The sequence below is a fragment of the Apodemus sylvaticus genome, chromosome 14 (genome assembly GCF_947179515.1).
Source record: "Apodemus sylvaticus chromosome 14, mApoSyl1.1, whole genome shotgun sequence".
Lineage (NCBI taxonomy): Eukaryota > Metazoa > Chordata > Mammalia > Rodentia > Muridae > Apodemus > Apodemus sylvaticus.
Window position 1 is genome coordinate 43,612,488 of NC_067485.1, and position 22,303 is coordinate 43,634,790.

Genomic DNA, 22,303 nt, shown 5'->3' on the forward strand with positions numbered 1-22,303 from the left:
GACTAGGGTAGAAGGCAGCTTTATGCCAGTTTTGGGGAGGATTGTTTTCTTTGGTAAGGGAATGGGACCTGAGGGAATGAGGAAAAGGGAGGCAGGGGAGGAAAAGCCTCTAAAGGAGCAAGTTAAAGAAGGGGCTTGAAGGGGTCTGAAGGACTGACTGTGTACTCTGACTATGGGTGAGGGGGTGAGTGGGACCCCAGAATTCTTTTATAAACCCCTAGAGAGTGATTGCTGTGTGTTTAGGCAGGTGTGTCAATATCTTCAAAGGGTTGACAATGATAAATTATAGCAGGAGTATAATCCAAATGACTTGTGCATCAATTAAGTGACAGACTTTCCCATGACGTTTCCCTGCTCGTCATGGCTGGGCAGTGAGGGCAGGTCTTCAGCTGTCTTATAGGACGGGACTTAACTTCAGTTGTCATATGAGCAGCTTTGGAGTTTGCCTGCCAGATTCAGGTCTAACAGAATTTTCTTGTAGAAGAACTTTGAGAAAACTGACCCTACTCTGTCTAGGCAGAGTAGGGAAATCAACCCCCAAATGTCCACAGTTTAAAAAGCGCCCTGGTAGTAGGCAAAGCACAGGGCAGTTTCCCCCAGTGGTTAGCATTACTATAATCTAGATTTTTATTAGGAAGAGGTATGTGTCTATAATGGAAAGCTTGGACAGTTTAAATGTGATATTCAGCAGATCTCTGAAGAGTCTGAGGACCACCCATCTATTAAGTATATTTATTTTAGGCTTACCCTTGAAAACACATAGGAAGCTAAAATAAAGCTTGCCATAAAATGAATTATAAAGCAGTTTTTTTTTTTTTAATAAAGCAGTTTTTAAGTTAGTAGTTAAACGATTCTTAAGAGTTGAAAGTGTAGATTAGAGATTTTTGGAAGTGTGGAAGAGATTGAGATAGAAGAGATTTGGGGATTATCTGTTTGTGTAAGCTGTAGGAGAAGCTTCATCATAAGAAAACACAGAGAGGGCAGCAGCTCCGAGGGGGAAGAAGGAGGAGGGAGCTGAAACCAGGCGCTATGAGAATGTAAGCTGGAGCTGAACTAAGAGAATAAGGCTGCACAGTATCATTGAAGCAAAAACAAGTGTTGAGGAGCGGCAGGAGCAAGGAAAGGCTCGGCGATACAAGGATTGCAGGCTGAGAGACAGCATGTGGGGCAGCAGGCGCGCTCTAGTTCTTAGGGGGAGGGGCAAGGAAGCTCGCAATATATGGGTCAAGGAAGGCATAAAGACAGAGTAGATAGCTCAGAGTCAGGAGGAAGCAAGGGAAAAGGTCCCAAGCTGCCTCAGGCAGGATTGCAGCTCCTCGGGAGAGGAGAGACTAAGCTAGAGAAAGACGAAGAGGAGGCTAGTAAGTGTTTAACTGAGGGGATCGAAGGCAGAGCGGGGGAGGGGGTGTGGGGGTTGGAGGGTAGGAGGCAAGGGAAGGTTGGGGTGGTGTTGGGGGTGGGGCTGAGAAAGGGGGGCTGGCCTTGAGCAAGTGTGGCAGTGGCCAGCGGTGGAGTCGGCGATTTGGTGTTTCTTAGCAGGAGGGAGCGTCAGAGATTTGGTGTTTCTTAGCAGGAGGGAGCCTAGACAGCGATGTCAGCTGTCAGGGAAAAGGTTTTGGAGCCAGGACAGCAGCTCCCAGGAGCAGCTTAGGTGGTGGGGAGGGCTCCTGGAGTTGGGTGGACGGCAGGGCAACTGGAAGAGATCAGAGTGGGTGGGCCCAGAGCGAAGGGCCGTTAGTCAGTCCTTGGCAACAGAGGTTTTGAAGGCCACTAGGGCATGTGGTAGAGAACAGAAAGTACAAGGGAAGGAAAGGTTGGAGTGGAGGCAAAAGCAAGCGGAGAAGCAGATAGAGACACGAAATTTTCAGAGGGGAGGTGCCAGAGGCTGTGGTCCTTTATGAAATAGCGATCCCGGAAGAGCATAGGCGGGGTCAAGAGTTGGTCTTGCAAGAGAGTAGGGCTGCTTTCTATAATAAATAACTTAAGCTTATCTTGATTTTAAGTTACTCTAAGTCCGGAAGCTGCAGGCCTTCTGGATTTGTTGACACTTGATGCTAAGAGTAGGTGATTAGGTAAAAGATTCATTGCTATGTTTTTCTCTGTCCTCCCTGGCTAGGCTGGTTAACTCTGTGAACTGGAGAGGAAGGAAAGGAAAAGAATTACAGTGTTTTATACAGGCAAACATGCACAGACCCATATACATTCATACACCCACATTCTGGACAGCCTGACTGTCTGTCTCAATCAACTTTGCAAGTATTCATGCATGCTTACGTACATACACAAATAATCACACATATACATATAGACAAAATATACATTTGGATGGATGGATGGGTGGATGGGTGGGATAAAAATGTTACATAAAATGGGAGTTACAGGAGGATGTTGATATTAAGTTCAAAGCAGTGTTTCATTCTGTATGCTCAGTATAAGTTCAAAGCAACAGTTCCTTGTCCATGGCCTTGCCTAATCATAGTGCACACCTGTGGCTTTATCTTTGGACTGTATAGTGAATGTTATTTTTACCTTATATACCTGGAGATGTTACATATTCATCTTATTCTCAAGATACTGAGTGATTTGGTGGGTCAGTGACGGTTTGGTCTGCTGGGAACTGGCAGTCACATGTGGCCCTGCCATTAGATCTCAGGTGTAAAAGTGAAGAAAGTGAATCATCTTCCCAAAGTCGTGGTGAAAATATTGGAAATGGTTACCACAGCATCCAAAGCAGAGAAATAGTTTGAATGACAGCCTGCGAAAAGCAGGTTGCATTTGATCTAAGAGTGAAGACAATGGAGTGGTTTGTAAGAGCCACTAAGTAGGGTGCAAATTGCAGTAAGCACCAGAGGAAAAGGGAAGACCTTACTGAAATTTACCTTCTTACTGGCCTGAACTCAATTTGGCTAATAGTTTTAGGCTTTTTTTTTTTTTAAAGCATTAGCCTATTTCACCAGAATATGTGCTTTTTCTTTGTATTATACCAGAATATCTCTTAAACTTCTATTTCCGCAGAATTTGGAGTAAGGGTTAAACCAGTGACTGACAAGCTGGGAAAGCATCCCAGCCAATGGGAACTCATACTGCTTTCCAGCTCTGATTCATTGGCTGCCTAGGGTTTGCCATTCTATCCAGTGTCCGGTGTCCGCAAGCATCGTGGGTCGGGTTTTCTGTGATCTAGCTAGCTTTAGCTCATCCCGAGCTTTTCATGAAAGCAGCTGTCACGTTTCTGATTATCCTCTAGATTTTGAAAAACCCTCGGTTCCATTAACCCTATTGGAGGTCTTTGAAAGTGCCCGGTGAGATTGAATCATGTGACGCTGTAGCTTGCACATAAACACAATTCGGAATCCCTGGAGCGACTCGTGTCCCAAGGCGTGAACACACACACGTTTGCGGTATGGCCGTGGCACCCGTGTGGGCCTCCCGGAGTCGAAGGGGCAAGCTGACTCCCCTAGGGCTCTAACAGAGACTGAGTCTGGAGATTGGCATCTGTAGGCAGGTGTAAGAGGTGGACGGCTGGATTTGGAGGGGCACTCCGCGCCTAGCACGAAGGCCATGTGCTTGGCTCCCACCCAGGACTTCAAGGCTCCCGAGGGGTCAGCCCGCGGCACCGTAGTCCCCACAGCAGCGCAGGGCAGTAGTACTTCTCTTTTTAGTGTGATTATAAAGCTCATTGTATTTCTTATTATGCAGGCTTTACTTACTATATGAGGAGTGGGCATATTCTATTGTTGATTCTAGCTTTATTACAACTTTCTAGCAAAGCAACTAATACCATCTCCAAAAAACTTTCTTCGTAAAATTATTTGAATCAAATCAGAAATTTTATAAAACCATCACCTCATCTAAATAGTGTTAATTCACGAAAGTTCATCTTTATGTTGATCAGCAGGAAATCTGATCAACAGGGTCGGTTAATGCCCAGGGATCATTATATTAATTTAGTATTGACAGGAAAGGCACATCAGCTGCAAGAAGCAAACCTGAGATGAAGTCTCTTTGGAAACTTGCCGTAGAGCTCACGCCTTGCAGACCAGGAACAAACAGTGGGCCACCTCTAGGAAGGCCACCTGCTAGCCTGAACCTGTCCTAAATGGCTTCTGACAGGGAGGCAGAGGAGAGGGGTGCTTTCTTCCTTCTTTCCATATGTCCACAAAATTGTAAAGGTTGCCACTTTGTTTGGCTATCTAGGGGGCATAAGGACCATTCTTGAGTGGACAGATGCCCTAGTAACGTTGGACATGAGTTGGAATCTTGAAAAGACACCCCAGAGGTTTATCAGTAGGGATAGAGAGAACAGATCTCCTTTGCTAGTCGGGGTTGTAACTCAAGGTCAGAGTCAAAGGCGTCCCCTAGGAGGTCTCTAGGAGGGAGGGGTCATCACCCAAGCACCACCCCCAAGAGAGGGACACACTAGTCCACCGACTTGTCCACAGACTTCAAGACAGAGCAGTGATGTCCAGTTCTCAAGTGTCATCACACAGAGTCCCGGGGAGTGTTTAGCATGGCTACTAAGGGGAGGAGGGGAGCATGCATTGCATTGGTAGGACAGTGTTCGAACTGGACTGGGAGGTCCTGTAGACACATCTGAGCTGCGATCCTAGTCATGGCATCAAATTAAAGAGGGGCTTGGAGTCGGGACAGAACACATCCACACACAAAATTCTCAGCACAAATGAGATTGCCTCTGATGGTACAAGCCGGCAACTCTGAGTGAAATAAGACTTTTCCTTCCCAAGCTGTTTTGGACATGCTGTTTTGAAAGGATAGAAAATAATACAGCCTAACTCTAATGACCCCAAGTAGTCAGAAGTTTAAAATGCTATCTTGCTTTGTTAGAAACTAGGTAAAAGCTCACATTCCAGAGCCTGCCCTTTGTTTAGAGCTAGCAGAAAGGCCTTGAATAGGTGATCATAGCCCCATAAGGTAACTGGAAATGGGCTAAGCTTATCTTGCTTCTGTAAACTGCTTACACCATTACCCCTATCCAGGAGTTCACACAGATATAGACTCCAAGAAATTAGGAAACTGATTGGTCCACTGAGCGTGGGCTCTGATAATTTAAACTGATTGGCCTAAAAACTATGGAGTGGTACAAATCAATTGGCTCGCATTTCGCGGGCTCTCCATGCTAAGAAATGATTGGTTTGTGATTCGTGGGCTTTGTCGTAAACTTATAAAAGCTGTTGCAATTAGGCACTCGTGGTCCACAGTCCTCTAGCCCTGCGTGGTGTATGGCTGTAGAACCCAGAATTCTGGAATAAAGAAATCCTCATGTTATTGCATCGAGACCGTTTCTAGCGAGTGATTTGAGTGTCGCCTTCCGAGGTGTGGGGTGCTGGGGGCACCCTTGGTTTTTGGCGGGCTCTTACATTTACATCACAGCAATAATAGCTCTAACTAGGACCAAGTCTGTGGGGCAGTGGACTGGGAAAGGTAGCCTAGGCCTTGGTCAAGCTAAAGGCTTTGAAGCCCTAGAAATTCTGAAGGGACCATAAGAGCTTTGCTTGCTCCCAGGCAATAAGTCCCAGTCATGCTGCCACAGCCCCCCATTGATTTGTGGCCATCAGCATACAAGGGCAACTCCCCAAGGCCTTCCACATGTAGATGAGGCATCCCTAAGATTTTAGACTAAGACAATAGGAAAAGAGACTCTACCTCAGGTCATAGTAGGCTCAAGACTGAGATCTCCATGCTAATTAGTTACCTAGAGGCCTGGAGGGCTTAGCCAATAAGCCCTTTCCAGACATTCCTCCCTGCAAAAGGTATTTAATCTCAGGCCCACCCTGAGAAGTGGGGTGTGGTTTTATGAATGTACTTCCCACCATGATAAAAAATTATTTGGAGCCATGGACTCATTCTTTTCATCATGGAAAAGGCCTTCGCTACAGAGTAGATGCCTAATCTCCCATAGACGGCCTCTCTGTACTCCCAGCCAGAACTGCCAAGATGGCCACTGTGAAGCCAGGGACTCTCCCCTGGGACCAGCCAGGAGCTCCCCTCCTGCCCCCTCCCACCAAGCCCAGTCCTAGACCCAGCTTGTGGGCCCCAGGCTCCATTCTCAATTCTTTTGTGACTCCCAGCAGCACCTGGGTGTCCAAGAGTCTGAGAACCCCATGGCTCCAGCCTCCTCTCATGCCTGAGGACCCCAAGTCACCTCCAGGGTTTCCCATACCTCAGACTGAGCTTTCCCACCTTCCCGAGGTGCCTCAGAGCTTCCCTATAGCCCAGTGAACTAAAGAGCTGTGAATTCCCCTCACAGTAGAGCCTGTGGTGAAGGGGAGTGCTGAGTCAGGCCTGCCAGGGTAGGGCTTCCCAGTTTGCATTTGTACTTTAGGATTCACGTGGTTCTTAGTCAAAGGAAGCCAGGCAGACTTCAGTAGTCAGTGTCGCCCTGTCCGAAAAGTCTGCACAGGCTTGTTCTCTGCACAGCTTTCCTTCCTCCAAATCATTCCCTTTGTTGGCCTCAGAAGTTATCCTAGCCGTCCATAGGGTTCGGAAGATAAATGTGAACTCAGAACGCAAAGCAACAACAAAAACTTCCCTGCCCTCCCCCTCCCACCAGACACCTCACCCCCCAAAAATTAACCCACCAAGTTTCTGTAACTAGTTTCCAGTTTCTCCTGTCCTGTTCTCTGTCCTAATTCCCAGCTGTGAACAAGCCCTGGGACCCTCGTGTGAGTCTCAGAGTAGGTGGTCCCTGCCTCTTCCTCTTCAAGTCTTTCTATAAACACAAGCACAGAACAAATGATGGAGATTACCAAAGATTCTGTTTTCTGACTAAGTTCCCACAGGAATCTGGACAGAGAAGAGCCACCCTGCCTCTATACCACAGGCAGTTCAAGGTCATTGGTGTACTTGGTAGTTTTATTCCTTGTATACTAAACTAAAAATGAGACTCAGAATCTTGACTGACTCACCAACCAAATTTCAAAAAGCCAAGAGCCTCGTAAAAAGCTTTAAGAAAACCTGTACAATTCATCTATCATAGGAATGGTTCCATCTGTCACTAGCATCCCAGTCAGCAGGGACTTTCTAGTTCCTCATGCAGAGTAATGTAGACAACTGTGGGCACAGGGCTCAGAGTAGAGGTGTGAGAAGCACCCCTAATCCACAAGTTCACTAATAGAGGGAGTTACAGCAACTGGGGACAAGTAAAGAGACCCCACAGGCATACAGAATGCAGGGGATCATAAATCCTGGAACACTCAGCCGTACATGAGATGTCTCCATCAAATCCCTCCCCTCAGAGCTCAGGGTGCCTCAAAGAGGAGACAGAGGGGACAGAGGACAGACACCAAAATACAAGGCTTCCATATCAACATGAGCAAAGCACTCCTGAGCTCACAGAGACAGAAGATACACGGGGTCTGCATAGGTTTGTACTAAGTCTTCTGAGTTTATATTACAGTTTAGTGTGTTCATAGAATTGGAGTGTGTGAACAAGTGGGTCTCTGACTCTTTTGTCTTCCTTTGGACTTTTTTTTTTTGTCTGTTGTTTTGTGTTGTCCAACTTTGATGTGATTTTTTTTGGGGGGTGTTATTTATTTTTATTAGGTTTGAAAACATGAATGAATGAATGAATGAATGAGAGTCTAGCCACAGGGGTGAGGGTTAACATAGAAACTGTCATTTGTACCTGGTGGGAAAGGGAGGATCCATTTTCTTCTTCAGGATGACGTGGGGTATGTCAGCCACTTCAAGGTAGCTCTTGTGTTCAGGACTGGTTGACTAAGGCATAGTGGACTCCACAGTTTCTTTGTGTGCTTTTGTTTGGCTATAGTTTGTTCATTTCTTTACTTTGGATATTGTGTCTGGGTTTGGAGGGTTTTATTGTCCCATGTTTTTGGTTTGTTCTGCGAGAAAGAACTTAAAGTTGGGTGGGTAGGTGAGGAACCAGCCTGATTCCTTTTTGTTCCTGGGAACAATTTTAAGTCTGTAGCTAAGTTTGATTTCTGCTGACTGTAAAACTTGAGTTTCTGTTTTTCAGAGCTGGGTTGTGCCCCAATCCACAGCCACGAAGTGTTCTATAACAAATATTCTGGGAAGATTTCGTTAACTGCTTTGTAAACTTCTTAGTGTTTGTTTTCACTTCCACAATCACACATTGCCTGAAAAGTTCTCCCACTTTGTGATTTTGCAATACACAAGAGACATGGAAAATTCACTGAAGGCTGGTCTCATGAACTCCACTTTAGGAAGAGACAGCTGCCAATTTGGTTCTGACATGTACAGGAATAAAGATGGCTTTAATTTAGTCCCTATTTGGATCAATGGCCGTTCTTCTCACATCTGTGAGATTAACTTGGGGAGGAGGAGAGGACCTGAAGGAACTAGGAGGAGTGGAAAAGTAGGATCAAAGTACATTTAAATTTGGGAATTGTTTTAAATAATAAAAAATGAAATTAAAACAAAATACATATTTAGGTAGTTTCTGAAGACTATAGGCAGCATTCCACACACTGAAGGCTCTATTCTTTTTGTATTTAAATTCCATTTATTAGTGGGATCATGTGGTATTTGTCTACATGTAGCTGACTTACTTCATTTAGTATAATGTCTCATAGGTCCATCCTAGTGACTCATAATGTGTCTAGCATAATGAAATGATAAAGTCTAAGGTGATATTTTTACTAATCCAATTGTCAAATCTCCTGTTCATTTCCTGAAGGGCACAATTGAGTCTTCTTTCAAGGTTACCTTCACTATCCTCTACTTTTTAGAATTTTCATGATGTATTCAAGATTTTAATTCATGTGCTGATTAAAATTTTGCTTTAGTTTTTTAAAATATGCTCTGACTTTTAATGAGAAATTGAATGGAGCGACTCTGTGTGAGTCCATGCCATCCTTGGGCAGGCTGTGTCAACAATTATATTTCTGCTATTATTAAAAACACTTAAATTATATTAAAGTTTATTCTATATGTTCCTGCGTATGTTCATGTGTGCATCTCAGCATGCATGTGGAGGTCAGAGGATAGCATGTGGGAGTCAGTTTTCTTCTTCAGAGGCAGATCAGGCTGTCTGGGTGTCAGCAGGTGCTTTTGCTTACTGAGTCATCTCTCTAGCCCCTGTCTATTCTTAATGTTGAACAACCTCTCCAGCACTCAGATTAAATACATCTTTCTTCATTATGTTCATAGCAGCCTTATTTATAATAGCCAGAAGCTGAAAAGAACCCAGATGCCCCTCAAAGGAGGAATGGATACAGAAAATGTGGTATATTTACACAATGGAATACTACTCAGCAATTAAAAACAATGAATTCACGAAATTTTTAGGCAAATGGTTGGATCTGGAAAATATCATCCTAAGTGAGGTAATCCAATCACAAAAGAATACACATGGAATGCAATCATTGATAAGTAGATATTAATTAGCCCAGAAGCTCTGAATACCCAAGGCACAATTAGCATAACAAATGACTCCCATGAAGAAGTAAGGAGAGGGTCCTGATCCTGGAAAGGCTTGATCTAGCATTGGAGGGGAGTAGCAGGACAGAGAAAAAGGAGAGAGGTGATTGGAGAATGAGTGGAGAGAAGAAGGTTTATGGGACATATGGGGAGGGGGCAACTGGGAAAGGGGAAATCATTTGGATTTCAAAGAATATAGAACAAAGAATATAGAAAATAAAAATATATAAAAAATAAATACATCTTTCTTCATATCTTCTCCATGTTCTTATATCACTTCCTTTTGAGTCAAATTACACAGAAGGACTTAGATGGTGCTTGATTTGTCTGGTTCTTTATGTCAGATACTTAGAAAAGGGCTTTAACAGAAGAGTTGTAAAAATAACATGAGTAATGAATGTTATCTACAGACAATTTACATTTACATCTGAAAGACAAGGAGCTGGAGGAATGGTGAAGAGACCTGTCCTCTCCCAGAGAACCCTGCTTCCTTACCCAGCACCCACAGAATAGGATGCATGGCAGCTTGTAGCTCTAGCTCCTCGGGACTTAAAACTCTCTTCAGGCCTGTGTGGGCACCTGTTCAAATGTGGTATACATTCACACAGACACATACACATAAGTAAAAAATAATTATATCAGAAAAAGAAGCTATTTAATAATCTATAGCACAATACTATAGACATCAATTACTTAAATGTTCTCTGTATATAGTGTAACCAAGGAAAATGTAAATAATTAATCATTGTAAAGCAGAACCATGTGACACCCATGTGTTTACAGGGTTTCTAGTCAGATTTGACATCGAAATTTAAAAGAATAAGAGAAAAACATACCTCTAACAACTTCAAAATTCATGTTAAATGATTACATCAATAAGTATTTTTTAGAATGTGCCCATCAGAGTCTTCAAACCATGTCACTATCTTATTGTATGGATCCAACTTAAGTGCATAAGCCGTGAATTCTTTATTTAAATGAATCAGATTGTTTCTCTGCTCTTTGGTGTATGTACTATGGTGAGGTGGATGCACGGAGCTGTGGAGAGCATCCAGGCAGTAGCAAAGGGCAGCTGTGAAGCAGGCTTGCTTGGGTTAAGTCACATTCACTGAATCATTTCAAAAAAGACAAATCCACATTTTTTAATCAACATAGAAACTTTAAATGAACATAAAACAAAACTTTACAGTGTATTCATTATCCCATATAGCCAGTGTTTATTCCTTCAAAGAGCTTTCATGAATTTAACAACAATGAAATAATTTAGGGTATTTAAAATTCTTTGATTGGTGCATTGGGCTTTTGTCGACTGAATTCATAGTACCTATCATTTTTTCATAATTCTTCAAAATATTTTCTATGGATGGATACTTTGAGACACATTGAAGTTGTTCAAGATACCCTTGTGATACTAGCATTTAGAAAGCACATTCAAGTAAAGGAAATGGCATTTCTTGGACTAACATGAAAAAATCCCTATGAATTTTGATAAAATTTACAAAATCCATCTGCATACTTTCAGTCACTGTAGTCGTGAAACCTAATTAAAGACATTTTCTTAGTGCTGGAGAGATGGCTCAGGACTTAAAAGCATCGACTGGTCTTTCAGAGAAGCCAGGTTTACTTTCTACCCATCATACATTGGATAAAAACAATCCGTGTAACTCCAGTCAGTCACTGGATGTGTGATCATCTCTTCCAGGCTCTACAGGCAGAGCACATGCACATGTTGCACAGTTATAAATGCAGGGAAAATATTTACATACAGCAAATTAATACATAGAAAAGTTAAAAAAGTCCCTTCAAGAGTAGCAAATGGAGAATGAGATTTCTTTTCTTTCTTTTTTATTGGATATTTTATGTATTTCCATTTCAAATGTTATCCCCTTTCCCAGTTTCCTCTCCAGATTCTCCCTCTTCCAACCCCTACCCCTGCTTCTGTGACGATGCTCCCCCTCCCACCTACCCCCTCCCACCTCACCACCTGGGCATTCCCCTACATTGGGGAAATGGAGCCTTCACAGGATGCAGGCTTCTCCTCCTATTGATGGCAGACAATGCCATCCTCTGCAACATATGTGGCTGGAGTCCTGGGTCCCTCCAAGTACACTCTTTGATTGGTGGTTTAGTTCCTGGGAGCTCTCCGGGAGGGGGTGAGGGGGTGGTCTGGTTGGTTGATATTGTTGTTCTCCCTATGGCATTGCAAAAACCCCTCAGCTGTTTCAGACCTTTCTCTAACTCCTCCATTGGGGACTCCGTGTTTGCTAAGGTCTTTCTCTCTCAGTTCAGTTAAAGGCTTTGATTCATGAGTGACTGAAGATAAACAAGTGCTTAAATTGCCTTGAGGAATTTTGTCTTACACACATTATTGCAGAACTGAGACTTCTTTGACACTTATTGGACATATAAATTGTGGGAGACATTTTCTTAATTTCTCCAACTGAGTATGCCAACAGTCAGCCAGAAGCCCATCCCTGTGAATCAGCAGAAGAGGGCTAAAAGTTGCATAACCAAGGGTCAGAAACTCTTGGATGCTTATTATCAAGGAATTTCCTATTAAAAAGAGATTTACAATTAGAGAAATGGCACAATCTGTGCAGTAGAAGAATACAAAACAGAGCATCAGAAGGAGGACACTCTGGGCAGCTCTCAGCTCTGGGGGAGTTCTGTAGAGAAGCTTGGATTTCTGAAGGTAGAGGGCATGCTGGTGGTGCTTGTGGAGGAGAAATACCATGTAGCCACTGGCCCCTCCCATGGCACCCTGAAACACTGCATCTCTCAGGACCATGAGAGGGAGAAAAATCCGTTTTATTTCCCAACTTGCTATCATAAAATAGCAATAGTTGTTACTATTTGTAAGCTGTGATCTATTCAGATCTTTACTTGTGATGGAATTGATTAGGTTCATATTTATTAAACCATTGATTACCCAGAAGAGTAAGAAGAACGGAAGGATGTGCCATGCAGACTTTGGTCTGAGCCTCCTCCACCCAGATGCTCTGGGACTGATGATGATGGCCTGGACCACAGTGAGGAGACTGCTGGTGCAGATGGTGAGACCCCTGGCCATCCTCTCCAGGTAAACAATGATCTTACAGCCTATGTCATCTAGGAAGTTCCTCAAACCAAAGGCTAGTATTGTCTTTGGCAATCCTTTTGTAAGAAGGATTATGATGTTTGTGTAAGCCAAGTGAGTAAGAATGAGGTGTATGGGTTTCTTCTCAGGACTTCCCCACCAACTGAACATATAATTCACAGAAACAGAAACATTTCCCAGAGTGCCAACCACAGTCATACAGAGAAAAATTATTTTATTAATATACTTCAAAACCATTTCTTCCTTTTTAGATAAAAAAACTCATATCCAGGATGCAAACAATTTTTGAAGAAAGCCTCAGTAATTCTAGACATGCATCTGAACAGCACATTTTCCACAACAGCTGTTCTGGAGTCCATGAAGCAGCCATGGACACAGGTAATGTTGCAGACTAGGTCTCTGAAATTTCTCCTTTTTCCTGTGGCCTCTGTGATATTTTGTGTCCTCTGGTAGGTGCTATTGGTAACTAGTATTCAAAGCTAAAATTTAAAGGAGATTATTTTTGAGCTTTACACTAGCAAAATTGACTTGATCAAGTTCCTGTGTGTGTGTGTGTGTGTGTGTCTTTCTGTCTGTCTTTCTGTCTGTCTGCATGAATACATTATCCTTGTTACCTCTCACCATAGTTGAATTGAGTTTGAAATTTCTATAAACAAAAATTCTTTCTCTGTTTCTCTTTCATATTTCCCCATCCAATACTCAAAGCCTGAGGCCTATGCTGAACCAGTTTGCCTTCCCCACAGCACTCAGAGATGTGGGGAAACCCTGCTGATCAATACCTTCAGAATCTCTCTCATTTAGCATGTCTATTCTCCTTGTTTGATCTTCCTTTCTTATCTGCATCTTGAATAGTACAACAATTTCTAGAATTGCTTTTGACAGCAAACTTTATAACTTCAATTTCTACATCTTGATATGTTAAGTTTTTATAGTGACCATTATACAATTTCACTCTGTTTGAATGTTTACTAGGTAATTTTTGGGTGTAGCAAACGTTTATTGATGGTATTCAAGAGAGTAGATAGGGAATCCTTAAACCCCTGCTGTTATTATGAAGGTCTGGGATTTAAGACTGTTCTTAGTGCCAAGTCAAATTGTGTAACCTTTGCAGACAAAGTGCCAGACTTAAAGCTGAATCACCAAAAGATGTCCTGAAAAAGACTTGTGTAAAGAAATTCATGTATCTACCAGGTTGCAGCCAGGGACTGTGCCCTGTAGAACCCTGGGATGCTTCCTAGGAGTGTGGGTAGTGGGGGTCTGTGATCCTGTTGGATGACCCAAGGCATCTGTGACCCCAGTGATGGACCTCAGCACATCTAAGGGAGCCTGGAGCAGTCATGGAACCTTAGACCAGCCTAGTCCTGAACCAACTGTTGCTTATGTGGGGGATGGAGAAGGAGATTAGTGATTTGTTAGCTGCTGCCCTGAAGGTTTTGAGTTGTGTGTTCTCAATATAGCTGCATGCAGAAGCACAGAGAAGGTTGGGTCAATACTTTTGTGAGCAGGGACTCTCCCATCTAAGAGGTCCTGGTGGTATTTACCTCTGTGGTGCCTTATGAGCAGCAGTTATGTCAGTTTGCATTACAGCCTGCTTCTTTTTCTGTTTCTTTTTCAACCTGTTTGATAGGCAGGCTGCTTTGTCCTACATCAGTCTGAGCTGATTCCAGGACTTAGACCTCTGTTGGACGTTATTATTTACATCCAGGAGCTCCGTTTTCATTTCTCTGGGATTTATGGTAAGTTCTGGGTACGTATCCTAGAATAAGAGGAATCTGGATGGGTCAGTGTCTTCCTGGGTTTGTGCGTTCTGAGTATTTGGAATGGCTCTGTTCCTTGATCACCTTCCTGCTAAACCTACAGGATTGTCTTGAATGTCTTTGTCCTTCTGATCTCATATGTGACCTGTAGGAACCTAGCCTTGTTGCTAGGTTTGTTCCAGGTGGCTTCATGACTCTAGAAATGTCAGTTATTCCTTTTTAACTGCCTTATGACAAATATATCATTTCTGCCTATATCAGTGTATCTTAGAAATCACAATACCATCCTGAATATCTGCATATGTAGAAGCATACTCCAGACATCATTAGGAAGCATATCAGTATTTGTTATTGTCCTTGGAATAAACCTTAACTGTTCATTCAAAGACTAGAGTCTGTAAAAATTGCTGCAATCAATAACTCCAAGGATATTGAAGAAAATATTAACTTTTTTTCTGTTTGTTTAATGCTAGCTTTCCTGGAGAATCCTCCATTTCAAGTCCTCTATTCCTGTTTCCAAACTTTAAATCACACTTGAGACCAGCCTCTGCCACTTCTAGTGATTCATTTCTACTGAAGTGGACTGTCAGAGGAGAGAGGTGACTCACTTCCCACGTTGGATATGTGAAAGGCAATTAATTTAAAAGACAGGTTGTATTTGTATTTAGATAGATGGATGCACGCATGATGAGTAACTCCCAAGAGCCTGAGGCATAATCCACCTTATGCATTCTGATTTTCTAAAAGCAAGCCAGCCAGCAATCAAAGAAAACACAAAAGATTGTGACTCTTTGCTGCTTAGCTGTGGGATAAAGTTAAGATGAGCTGTTTCAGGATGTGCTAGTTCACAGCCTGGACCCTTATAGCAGGAATTCTCAAGGTGGTCTTGATAACTGCTACACTTTGTGTTTATAGTTCTCCACATGCACCAGGCATAAAATGTCTGAAGTTGAAATAAGTATTTATAATATTAGGTGATGGAATCTAGAGACTATAAGGATAAATCTATGAGAAAAAGCTTCAAATGAGGAATTATAAAACTGTTGTAAAAGAAAACATGTGCCCACACTTGAAAAGTGGAAATGCAACAGAAGTGAAAAGTACAACCTTTACAAACACCAGTGATTCTGTTGAAGTCACAATGCTGGCAAACATGGAAGGTAAAATATTTCTATTTATATTTTTTCTTGTGATTTTTGAGACAGAGTCTCCCCATGTAAATCATTGAAAAACGATTATCTTGCCTCTGTCTCTCTAGTACTGTTGTTACTGCAGTGTTTCTATGTTGTCTCAAATTTTTGATAGACATCTGAAAATCTTTTCTGTCTTACTGCTTCCTTAGAAACAACAAAAAAACTAAATACACAAATACACAAAAAGAAGTAATAAACCTCAGAACTCTGTCCTGACTTCAACCTGAGGATGGATAGTGATGCCTTAGCATTTCTGTCCCATTTCTGTATCTCTAGGAACTCGTGTCCTTCAATCTTTCTGGACTGAAGGACCAGCCTTGTCAGGGTAAGAAGGAATGTGGAAGACTCAAGGCTCACAGAGTCTCTCAACTCCTCTCTGGTTTAGTCAGAGAGACTTCAACTTTAATGAATCTCTCGACTGATAGCACCGCTGAGGGGATCTAAGGTCTTACCTCCTCCATGTAGTTACCTGGACCTCTGTGGTGCAGACAGGCTCTGGAGCAGCTCTGGGAAGGTGACACTTGCCAGGTCATATTTGTACTGTCTGGATCTGTGGGGATCTTGGCTGTCATCAGGTACTGCAAACTTTAGGTTTCATGTTGTCACAGTGTCAGGGGGAAGGAAGGCCACTGCAGGAACTCAGTCCCTGAAGTACAGCTTCCCTCTCTCCCACAGATACAACATCTGTTTGGCTTAGAAGTTTCAGAAGTTATTTCCAGCTTAATTAGTGTTCAATTATTTTGAGCTGAAGGATGTGAGGTGAGGAAATGAACAACTAACCAAGTGTCTGTGTTCTGAGCTTCCTGTATCTCCAGAGGACCTCCTGTGTACTCACCTAAGACCTGTGCTTGCTGCCTCAGTCTCTGTGAGCCTTGAGTCAAAGGACCTTGTCTCACTGATGTCCTCCATCCCTGCTGGATCTTACAATCTTTCTGCCTCCTATTCCAAAAGATCCCCTGTGCTATAAGGGGAGGGATTTGATGGAGACCTCCCAGATAGAGTCCCTTTCTGCCTAATACCTGCCTGTTGGTCTCTGCTTCTGTTCTATCTGTGGGTAGAGAAAGCCCAAAGATGACTGGAAAGCATACTGATCCTGAGTATAGAAGAATATCATTAGGAGTCATTTCATTGATAATTTTTTAAAAAAGACTGTAGCTATCCAGCAGCCACTGAGAACCAGGTACACCTGGAAGGAGAGTTGTGGATGGAATAGGATGGGTGGGCCAGAGAAATAATGAGCCAAGGCAAAGGCTCTCTGATCAAGGTTCAATGTTTAATATCTTAACTCTGAATGTATAGGGGGAAACCAAGGACCCATCCCCTGTTCCAGCTGGATTCTGTTGCAAAGCAAGCTAGAAGGTAGTCTGCTTCTGCAGGAAACTGAGGGTGTGGCAAAACAATAGGCTTCCACCTAAGTCAGAAGACTCCACCCAGGTCAACAGAAGACAATTCTCCTAGGTTGGAAGACTCCACCCTAGGTGGGCTAGGTTGGCAGCAGACCAATTGTTGCAAACAATTAATGTCTGGTTAGCCCAATCAAGGTTAGGGGAAGGGCACAAAAGACCAGTAGTGCTTGGTTTTATCCTAGATCTTTGGGCTGTCTATTCTCTGATTCTTGGTTTCCCAAGCAGTGTTGAGTATCAGTATCTTCTTGTGGAGTGGGGCTCTAAGTAAAACCAGACATTGGTTGGCTGGTCCTATAAGTTCTGTGCCACTATTGTCCTGGCATATTTTCTGGCAGGACAGACTGCAGGTCAAAGGTTTTGTGACTGGGTCAGTGTCCACAATTCTCTTTCTGAAGCTTGCAAGAGTTTCTTTCTACACAGAGTTTAGAATGTAGAGGTTAAGACTCCATGTAGTCACCAACTCAATGTGTTCACGTTCAATGAGTTATGTGGATGTTGTCCTCAGCAAAGGGGACCTGATGTTAGTTTTCAGAGAGCAACCCTTTGTTTTTTGGATTTTTTATGGGACACCCTTGTCAAACACCTCAATGCAATGGAGCCTAGTCTGACCACTGGAAGCCTCCTCTGTCTATGAGAGATGCCAATTCAGGCCATGAAGGCTGAGTGGAGAACAAGGTGTTCCTGTCATTCTAAGAGACTGTGAAGGTTTGGTCTGCTCAGAGCTTCAGTTTACCAAGATTGGTGTCTGAAAGGCCTAAGCTACTGGGATGAGACTTGGTTTGACACAGAAGTCAGAGATCTTTCAAACAGATTGGTTAGCAAAGTGATACATGATACTCCTCAAAGTCTTCATCTCCAGCGTGCATGGCAACATTCACCCTGATGTCTCCCTCAGTGAATCAGCACAAGAGGCCTAAGAATTGCATGACTAAGGGTCAGAAGTATTCAAAGGTTTAGCATCAAAGAGTTGTTCTCTAAGGAGAAACTTAAATGTAGGGAGAACACAATCTATCCAACACAAGACAAGAGAACACATCAGGAGGAGGACAGCAAGCAGCTCTCTGCTCAAGGGAATTCTGCAGAGAAGGATGGAGTTGAGAAGGTAGAGGACATGCTGGTGGTGCTTGTGGAGAAGAAATACCTGGTAGCCATTGCCCCTGCTTGGCTCTCTGCAGCAGTATCAAGTAGGATCCTGAGACTGAGGAAAGTCTGTTTGACCTTCTGGCCCTCTTGTAGAGAGTAGCTGTTCTGAACACTCTTACTCAGCATGATGTTTTCATGCTGGTGGAATGAAGAGGCTTTTGAAACCTTCAAGGATCCCCCTGATGACCAGTTTTTCCAACAAGACCAAAGTTCCTAATTTATAGTAAATTTGTTCACTCACCTCAACTCAGATGGAACAATTTCTTTGCATGTTTTTTAACCTAACTTGGGTGAACAGATGTATTTTAATGTCACGATAAGAATAGTGAAATCACATGGAAATTTTGAAGATGAAAGCTGGCGGGCTCTACATATCCACAGCTTCATATTTCTGATTATATGAGGAACCACACACTAGCAGGATTCACAAATGGAGGAGGTTCCATGAGGATCTGATCTGAAGCTAGGAAGGGGTTGAAGCATGCCTAAAACCCCAGATTTTCTCATCCCGAGGACAGGAGTCTGGCTGATCCCTGCCTTGTTCTAGGGCCAACAGACTTCAGAGTATAGACTTCCCCAGATGTGGACCTTTCCAGTGCATGTAGCAACTGATAAACTCATGCATCTCCAAGCCTACAAGGACTGGTTCGTGTTTATGTGACCTATGAAACACCCTGGACTGGACTTCCTTTCTTTTCTATAAGATCCCCAAGGTTCCTTCCCCTGTCCCTGCTGATCCTGAGTATACACATGAAGCACACTCCTTGTTCTTGCCCCAACCAATAACATGCCACTACATGGATCTAACCAGGTATGCTCCCTGGGATATAAATATCTCCTTCCTCCTCCTAGTAAATAAGGAGCCTCTACCATAGTCTCCAGAATGTTCTTTCTTGTCAAACTCTACAAATGCAGCTAGTACCCAGTAGTCTGATCATACCAGGATGAAGAGGGACTCAGGTCCAGCATTTTCTGATGGCTGTAGGCTACATAGGTATATACAACAGACTGAAGTCTCTATTCTTTATTTAGATTCTACTCATTGTATCCAGCCTAAAGAAATGATAATGTTTGAGATGATTGATATTAATCATCATCTGATTGCCAAATCTCTTGTGAGTTAACTGAATGGCATAATTGATATTTTCCCCCCTGGTTGGCTTTAATTTCCTTTACTTATTTAGATTTGTAACTATTTTCATTGAGTATTAAAATTTTAACTTATGTTCTGATTAACATTTTGGTTTTTCCAATCTACTCTGACTCCCCGAGAGAAATTAAAAAAAAGCAACTCTACGTGCCACTCAGTCCTGGCCATCCTTGTCGAGCTCTCTCAATGATTGCACATTTCCATCTTTTTAAAAAATTTTTTTAATAAATTTAAACTTTATTTTGTATGGTCCTGCATGTGTCTATGTGTGTGTGTCTGTGTGTGTGTGTGTGTGTGTGTGTGTGAGGCTGCACGTGGAGGTGAGAGGACAGCCTGTGGGAGTCAGTTTTCTTCAGAGGCAGATCAGGCTGTCTGGGTGTCAGTTTCAGTCAGGTATGAAATATGGTTTTTTTTTTGGTAATGTTATAAACCAATTTCTAATAATTTAACAATTTAATGTTCAGTACTATATCATTAAGTAGTTTTCAGAATATATCCATCAGATTCTTTGAATCAAGTCAATATCTTACTCTATGGACCCAATATAAGAAATTAAGCAGTGAATCCTTCAGTGAGATGAATGTAGAGTCAGATTCTTTTGCACCTCTTTGGTGTGACAGAGCTGCACAGGGTTGTGGAGAGCAGCACCAAGGCATTAACAAAGGGCGGCTGCAAACAAGCTTTGGTCTGCTTTAGTCACGCTCATTGATTCATTTTGAAAAAGACAAAAGCACATTTTAAAATCAACCTAGAAACTACAGGCATACAAACCGAAGCTTTACTGTGTGTTTTTTATCTAGTTTATGCTGTATCTCCAGTCTATTCCTACAGAGAACACTCATGAATATAAGTCCTGTGATGGCCGTGTTGGACTCCTGTTAACTGAATGTACAGTACATGTCATTCTTTCAAAGTCTTATAAGATCTTTTCTGTGTGTGGAGTCTTACAAACACTTTGAATAACCACAAAACGGCCTTGTGTGCTAACTTTTAGCAAGGACAGTGTTAGTACAAATAAGGAATTCTTGGAATACCATGATCAAACCACTATGAAATTTGAAAAATTTACCAAACACATTTACATGTTCCCTGTCATGGTAGTAATCAAACTAGTTTTACAAATTGTAATGAAAGTTTCTTTCTCTGGGGTGGAGTGATACCTCAGTCACTAAGAGCATGGCCTGGCTTTTAGCGGTTCAAGACTCAATTTCTAGGAACCATAGTTTGGTTTAGAACCGTCTTTCTAACTCTAGTCAGTAACAGGGAATTTGATGATCTCAGAATTCTATCATCCCCAGGCCTGAGGCATGCACATGCTTAAACAGTCCTAAGTGCAGGCAAACTCTTCATAAACAATAAATATATACAAATACAAAATGTTGTTAAAGTCCTTTCAAAAGAATGGCTGTAATTAGCTTTGATCTCTCTTAGCTCAAGGCTGTAAGTCACCAAGATTATTCTTTAAGAATAAACACATATTTTAAGCTGCACTGTGGGATTTTTTCTTACCTACACATTGCAGAACTGAGAGTTCTTTCTTGATTATTGAAGAGATAGAAGATAGAGAGATATTTTTTCAAGGTCAGAAGACCATCCCTGTGAATTAGCACAAAGGGGCTGAAAATCGCATAAACAGGGGTCACAAATTCAAGAATATTTACCATCAACAAACAGTCCCCTAAAGAGAGACTTAGAAACAGAGAAAAGGCACAATCTGTGCAGGAGAAGAAAACAAAACAGAGCATCAGAAGGAGGACACTCTGGGCAGCTCTCAGCTCAGGGGGAGTTCTGTAGAGAAGCTTGGAGTTCTGCAGGTAGAGGACATGCTGGTGGTGCTTGTGGAGGAGAAATACCATGTAGCCACTGGCCCCTCCCATGGCACCCTGAAACACTGCATCTCTCAGAACCATGAGAGGGAGAACAATCCGTTTTATTTTCTGACTTTCTAGTGTAAAATAGCAATAGTTGTCACCGTTCTTAAGCTGTGACATATTCAGGCTTGTACTTCTGATGGAATGGATTAGGTTTGTACTTATCAAAGCATTGGATATCCAAAAGAATGTGAAGAATGGAAGGATGTGCCATGCAGACTTTGGTCTGAGCCTCCTCCACCCAGATGCTCTGGGACTGATGATGATGGCCTGGACCACAGTGAGGAGACTGCTGGTGCAGATGGAGAGACCACGGGCCACCCTTTCCAGGTAAACAATGATCTTACATCCTTTATCATCCAGGAAGTTTCTCAAACCAAAAACTGTTATTGTCTTTTGCAATCCTTTTGTAAGCAGAAGTATGATGTTTGTAAAAGCCAGGTGAGTGAGGATAAGGTGTACAGCTTTCTTCTCAGGGCTTCCCCACCAACTGAACATGTAATTCACAGAAACAGACACATTCCCCAGAATGCCAACCATAGCCATGGAGAGTAAAACTGTTTCCTTAATAAACTGCAAATCCATTTTTACTTCCTAGGTAGAAAACCTTCTTTTGAGGATGCAAATACTTTTTCAAGAACGTATTAGTAATGCCAGACATGGATCTGGAAAACACATTTTGCATAAGAGCATTGTCTGGAATTCATGAAGCAGCCTTGGACACAGGTAATGTTGCAGATGGGTCCCTGAAACTCCACCATTCCCTGTAGACTCTGGGATGTTGTGTGTACTCTGACAGGTGAGTTTGGTAACAGCTATTCAAATTTAAAGTTTTAAAGAAGATTTTTATTTTTTAGCTCTACACTAGCAAAATGACTTGTTCAAATGTGTGTATGTGTGTGTGTATGCATTGTCCTTGTTAACTCTCAGTATAGTTGAATTGAACTCCAAGTTTCCCAACCAAAATTTATTCCTCTCTCATTTTATTTCATTGTATTTTTCCTCTCAGTTCCTAAATGCTGAGGCTCATATTGAACCCCCCAGTGTTCCCCACATCACACACAGACACTGGGAAAACATGCTGCTCAACACCTGTAACATCAGAGTTAGTAATACCTTTCACACCACCTCCTCTTGTTGGATATTTCTTTCCTATTTGCATCTTCATTAGAATAACAATCTCCAGATTTGCATTTGCTTCAAAACTTCAATTTCTACATCTTTAGATTTATTCATTTATGTATCTGAGTGCTCTGTTTTTCTGCATAT

The 22,303-nt window shown here is 42.4% G+C and overlaps 2 protein-coding genes and 1 long non-coding RNA gene across 3 annotated transcripts; 1 reads left to right on the forward strand and 2 right to left on the reverse strand.

Moving 5' to 3' along the window:
- The first annotated feature begins 1,270 nt into the window (after positions 1 to 1,270).
- LOC127664471 (uncharacterized) lies at positions 1,271 to 14,235 on the forward strand. Its single transcript, XR_007973205.1, has 3 exons — positions 1,271 to 1,361; positions 12,766 to 12,892; positions 14,142 to 14,235. It is a non-coding gene; the product is annotated as an uncharacterized LOC127664471 (long non-coding RNA).
- LOC127664448 (vomeronasal type-1 receptor 4-like) lies at positions 11,783 to 12,851 on the reverse strand. Its single transcript, XM_052156425.1, has one exon. It carries the CDS (start codon positions 12,749 to 12,751, stop codon positions 11,783 to 11,785), a length of 969 nt encoding a protein of 322 aa, XP_052012385.1. The 5' UTR covers positions 12,752 to 12,851.
- A 3,484-nt stretch (positions 14,236 to 17,719) lies between the features above and the next one.
- Positions 17,720 to 21,727, reverse strand: LOC127664556 (vomeronasal type-1 receptor 3-like). The gene is made up of 2 exons (XM_052156617.1): positions 20,746 to 21,727; positions 17,720 to 17,748 (listed from the first exon to the last, which is right to left on the reverse strand). Exons 1-2 carry the CDS (start codon positions 21,617 to 21,619, stop codon positions 17,720 to 17,722), a joined length of 903 nt encoding a protein of 300 aa, XP_052012577.1. The 5' UTR covers positions 21,620 to 21,727.
- Between the last annotated feature and the right edge of the window lie 576 nt (positions 21,728 to 22,303).